The 5,761-nt window shown below is 47.1% G+C and overlaps 1 protein-coding gene across 1 annotated transcript; it reads left to right on the plus strand.

Moving 5' to 3' along the window:
• Positions 1-951: 951 nt before the first annotated feature.
• Positions 952-3,049, plus strand: EAH_00058710 (hypothetical protein; the record flags this gene model as incomplete). Its single annotated transcript, XM_013393638.1, has 2 exons — positions 952-2,085; positions 3,041-3,049. The coding sequence occupies 2 exons, from the start codon at positions 952-954 to the stop codon at positions 3,047-3,049; spliced, it is 1,143 nt and encodes a 380-aa protein (XP_013249092.1).
• Positions 3,050-5,761: the final 2,712 nt, after the last annotated feature.

Consider the following 5,761-nt stretch of genomic DNA (forward strand, 5'->3'; position numbering starts at 1 on the left):
TCCTATGCATAAAGGAGTAGACATTAGCTGTAAAACAATAGGGGTAAAGGTATTAAACAAGTTAAGAAACAAACAAATACATAAAAAGCTGCTTTCCTTACGCCCCCCAACTATGTAGTATATCGCAGGTCTCGATTGGGGGGTGAGAGGGAGCTGTCTGCTGCAGTAGAAGCTGCACGGTTGAATGATTAATTATTTATTTATTAAAAATATTATTAATATAATATTATTATTGTTATTAAACAAAATAAATATATTTACTCTCATACAAAGAAGATCTTTGTCAGAGTGCTGAGGGCCTGAGCAGGAGCACCACCCATCGACATTGTGCGGCGCTGTTTATCTTTTATTCTTCTGCTGCTGCTGCTGCTGCAGCAACAGCTGCAGCAGCAACAACAGCAATTTATTGTTTTAAAAACAATTAAATTATTTTCTTTTTTGAGTTTAAAAAGAACTCTCTCTAATCGCTTCTCTACCTGCTGTGGCCCATGACCAATGGCCCTCAGCTCCTCTTCTGCTGCTCTCATCATACGCACGAAGACAGAGAGGGTTTAAATGTGTTATTGAAGAAGAATAATTTATTCTTCTTGGAAAAGGGCAGTGAAGCAGCTTTCTTTTGGTGTATTACAAGCAGCAACAACAGCAGTGCTCGTTCCCAGCAGCAGCAGCAGCAGCAGCAGCAGCAGCGCCGGCAGCAGCAGAGAGAGCAACAGCAACAGCAGAAGACGCAGCAGCAGCTGCCGCAGCATCGCAGACATCTCTGTCTTTGAGACTCTTATCTTCTGCTGCTTTGAGGGGTTTAGGTCGATGCCCAGGAGGTGGGGCCACCGGCGCAGCAGCAGACAGAGCAGACGAGGCAGCAGCAGCCGTCGGAGCAGCAACAGCAGCAACAGCAGCAACAGCAGCAACAGCAACAGTTACAGCAGCAGCATAAACACAGGAATGGAGAATATGCCCACAGCAGGCTCAACCGCCAGTGATGAGGTGGAGGGCAGCGACGGCAGCAGCAGCAGCAACAGCAGCTGCAGCAGCAGCATGAGCAGCAACAGCTCAAGCCTGAACAGGACCAGCAACAGCATGAACAGCAGCAGTGAAGGCAAGAGCAGCAGCAACACCAGCAGCATGGAGGCAGAGTCTGGGGATACGGGCCTAATGGCTGGGGTGGGGGGTGCTGCTTCTTTGCCTGCAGACCTCTGCAGCACAGCCAGCAGCAGCAATATGCTAGCAGCAGCAGGGTCCCCCTTGGAGCAGCAGCAGCAGCAGCTGTTTCTACTGCACCAGCCACCACTTCAGCTGGTACACCCTCCAGAGCAACTGCTCCAGCAGCAACAGCTACAGCCTGTACAACAGCAGCAGCAGCAGCAGGAGACGCTGCAGGAACTGCTACTGCGTCAGCAGCAGCAGCTGCAGCTGCAGCTGCAGCAGCAGCAGATACAGCTTCAGCAGCAGCTGCAGCAGCAACAGCTGCTGCTGCAGCAGCAGCTGCAGCAACAGCTGCAGCGGGAGCAGCAACCCAAGAGCCTTACGGGCGCCCCCCCCAACACGGGAGTGAATATTATTAGCAGAGTCCTTTGCCCTGGTGTTCCTCTGGCTGGCCCATCAGGGCCTCTCTGTCAGTGCAGCAGCAGCAGCAGCAGCAGCAGCAGCAGCAGAGGGGGGCTTTGGCACTGCAGCAGCGCGCGGCATCTGAGCCCCTCGCCACCAGAGACAAGGGGCCTCATAGTTGAAGGACTTAGAGAGCAGTTAGAGAGGACGTCTACTGATACAGATATAGACAGGGTGTACGAAGGTGTTGCTGCTGCACCTGCTTCTGCTGCAGCCGCAGCAGCTGCAGCACCTGCTGCTGCTGCTGCCCCTGGTGCTGCTGCAGGTGAAAGTGCAGCAGGAGGCGTTTCCGGTGCTTCTGGCTTGGGGGATGCTGGCATTGCTGCTGCGTCTGTTGCTGCTGAGGTTGCTGCTGCAGTTGGAGGTGCTCCTGCTGCTGCTGGGTGTGCTTCCGCTGCTGCTGCAGGTAGCAGCAGCGGAGCAGCAGGAACAGCAGCAGCAGTAGAGGGGCGTCGGTGTTCAGGCTTGGTGGTTAGGAGTGTGAGTATGCATGAGGAGACAGAGACGGAGACAGGTAGAGAGACAGAGACAGCAGCAAAAGGAGCTGCTGCTGCTGCTGCTGCTGCTGCTCTTCCTTTTAGCAGACAAAGAACATATATAACAAACCCAGGAGTTATATCGAGGAGGTCTTTTGAAAGACTTGTAACAAAACAATTTGTATATAAACAGCTGTCTCCTTCTTCATTAAAACTCGCAGTTGCATTCAATGGCTATCTCCTAGAGGATGCCACGGGGGAGTTGGGGCTAGACAGACTCCCTTTCTTCCACGGTAAACCCTAAACCCTAAACCCTAAACCCTAAACCCTAAACCCTAAACCCTAAACCCTAAACCCTAATCCCTAGACATGTTGGGGTGGCGGGCTAGATAGACTCCCTTTCTTCCATGGTAAACCCTAAACCCTAAACCCTAAACCCTAGACATGTTGGGGTGGTGGGCTAGATAGACTCTCTTTCTTTCATGTTACACCCCAAACCCTAAACCCTAAACCCTAAACCCTAAATCGTAAACCCTAAACCCTAGACGTGTTGTGGTGGTGGGGCTCTAGGGGCTATGGGTTGTCTTTGCTGGAGTCTACGCTCATGCTGCTGCTTTTGCTGCTTCTGCATTTGCTGCTGCTGCTGCTGCATAATGAATTGCTGCTGCAGCTGATTGATTCTTATTTGCTTCAGGACTAGTGCATGTGTCTCCTCCGTGTGATAATAATGGTTTGCTGTTGCTGAATAAAGATTATATGCTGCTGCTGCTGCTGCTGCTGCTTGATGTTCATTTGCTGCAGGTTCTGTGCATGTGTCTCCTTTGTGTGATAAAATGATGATTTGCTGCTGTTGCTGAATGATGATATGCTGATGATGATGATTATTATTATTATTACTGCTGCTGCCGCTGCTGCTGCTGCTGCTGTTGCTGCTGTTGCTTGATGTTTATTTGCTGCAGGTTCAGTGAATGTGTCTCCTTTAGGCAGAGGTCGTTGGGTGCAGCGCCCCCGCTGGGCTCGTCGTTTTTTGCTGCTGCATCGCTGCCATCTGTTCTGGTTTGAGTGTATGAATTCTTATTTATCTTTAGGATTAGACGGCTGCTTAGGCTCTCTGTCTCTTCTTATTAACCCTATTCAGATAGAGTTAGACCCAAAAAGAAGCACAAGGTTTGTATTAGCTGTAGGGGAGTGGCTGTATATGATTGTAGATACAAGTATAGAAAGAAGAGACAGAGGGGCTTGGGTCTTACATCTTCTCGCTCATCAAAATAAAGTAAGACTTCTTCTGTCTCCTTTCCTACTACACGTATCCTTATAGCCGTTATTTATTTGTTTGTTTGTTTGTTTATTTATTTGTTTGTTTATTTGTTTGTCGGTTTGTCTATTTGTTTGTTTGTCTACTGTTTGTTTGTTTGGCTGTCTGTTTGTTTATTTATTTACTTGTTTGCTCATTTGCTTGTTTGCTTATTTGTTTATTTGTTTATTTGTTTGTTTGTTTGTTTATTTGTTTGTTTATTTGTTTGTTTATTTCGTCCTAGCGCCTTTGTCTTTGCTTGTATCGGGGAATGAACAAGAAAAGGAGACAGGGATATCTTTGTTTGTATCTGTCTGTCTCTCTTTATTCATCGCTTGTCTTTGTCTGTCCCTATACATTTTCTTTCTCAGTCCCTGTCCATATAAACTTCTTCATCTGTCTCTCTTTACCTACCTTCTGTCTCTGTGTGTCTCTTTGTCTATCTTCTGTCTCTGTCTGTCTCTGTATATCTTCTTTGTCTGTCTGTCTCTCTCTCTCTCTCTCTCTCTCTCTCTATATATATATATATATATATCTTCAGCCTCTGTCTGTCTCTTTATCTTTTCTTAGGTATATATATATATATATATATAGCTTCTTTATTTGTCTCTATATTCATCTTCTGTCTCTGTCTGTCTCTGTACATACCTTTTGTCTCTGTTTATCTCATTTCACTGTCTCTTAGTCGTTTATTTCTTTGTTTTGTTTATTTTTTATTGCTGTCTCCTCTTCCGTACAGTGGGAGCCCCTTAAGTGCATGAAAGCAAAAGAGACGTGGATAGATAGACGCATAAACACAAAAAAAACAAATAAACAACAAACAAATAAAACAAATACTTTTGTTTTCTTTTATATGTCTTCGTGCAGGGAGAATTAATAAGAAAGTGTTTTCCTCAAGTCGATTGGGAGGTCCTTCAAAGCCGCTCGCGTCTTGTGGCTTCTCAAGTTGGTGACCCCACCTACTTAGCGTTTAGGGTTTAGGGTTTATGCATACGGTTTAGGCTGGGTCTCTGTATGTACACCTGCTGAGGTGTACGTACACCGCAGCGCTACCCTAATAAATATATATAAACCTTAGACAAACCCACTTCAGGGTGTCTCTGTGGATAAACCCTCGTTCAGAGGTCGACAGCAACGCCCCCTTCAAAACCCTAAACCCTAAACCCTAAACCCTAAAGCCTAGATCTGAAGCTCCCGCTGCAGAGCTGCAGAGCCTGCACAGCCTGCGGGGATGATAATGGTAGTGCGACTGCTGCGCACGAAGCTGGCAGCAGCAACAGCAGCAGCAAAAGACGCAGCAGCAGGAACAGCTGTTGCTGCTGTTGAAGCTGCTGCTGCTGTTGCTCTGTGAATTGCCCCGCAGCAGCTCTTGCCTTCATGCAGCTGCTTAATTATATCTGTTTCATTTCTCTTACCCCTCTCTAGTTGGCACAGCAACAACACAGAAAGCGACAGGAGAGCTCCCTATACACCCGAGGGAGACAGCAGCGAACACGAGATATAGCAAAACAGCAAGGAGGGCGTGAGGCAGCAGATCTATTTGTTTAAACACGCGTCAGAGGAGACATATACATATATATATATATATATACATATACATACATGTAGGACAGAAATATATCTATTTGCTAGAGGCTAACAAACAACAGAAGATAAACACGAACGATAGAAGAGGCAACAAATTTTCTGTCGCTGTTTCCTCTCATGCCGTTCATTAAGCAGTTAAACGCAAAACGCTGGGATATACACGTCTGTGGTTTAGGGTTTAGGGTTTAGGGTTTGCGTATGCATACGAAGGGCTGTGGCTGAGCTGTGCCGCCCGCTGCCCGCTCACTGCAGACAGAAGATTAAGTAAAACCCTTTCTTTGGGGCTGCATGCAACTAAACACAACAAAAGCTGTACAACTTGAGCTGAGGTGTATGTACACCTCAGCTGTCTGTACACCCTGTACACCGGAGGGCAGCCAAACGCAAAAAGGCTAAGAAAATGCTGCTATTAAAGAAAAATATTTCTACAAATGTTTACGTAGACCACGAACCCTCAAAACTAACAGCTTCGGCAGCTGCAGGGGCCCCTTCAACGTGGGGCTGCATGCATGCGAGGGTTTAGGGTTTAGGGTTTAGGGCTTAGGGTTTCGATGGTAGTGAACAAATCTTCTCCTTCCTTTATTAAATAGTTTTATGCACTTTTTAACTCTCAAACCGCAAGCTACAACCCCGTGGAGGGGGGGCTGAAGCGGTACTCCAGACCCTAAACCCTAAACCCTAAACACTAAACCCTAAACCCTACTTTTTCGCCTTGTTATCTGCTGTTCGTATCTTAGGGTTTAATCTGCTGGGGGTGTGCACCGTCCTCCGGCGGCTGCAGAGCGTCGTTTTCGCTCTG

The sequence above is a fragment of the Eimeria acervulina genome, genomic scaffold (assembly GCF_000499425.1).
Source record: "Eimeria acervulina Houghton genomic scaffold, Eah_scaff1340, whole genome shotgun sequence".
Classification (NCBI taxonomy): Eukaryota; Apicomplexa; class Conoidasida; order Eucoccidiorida; family Eimeriidae; genus Eimeria; species Eimeria acervulina.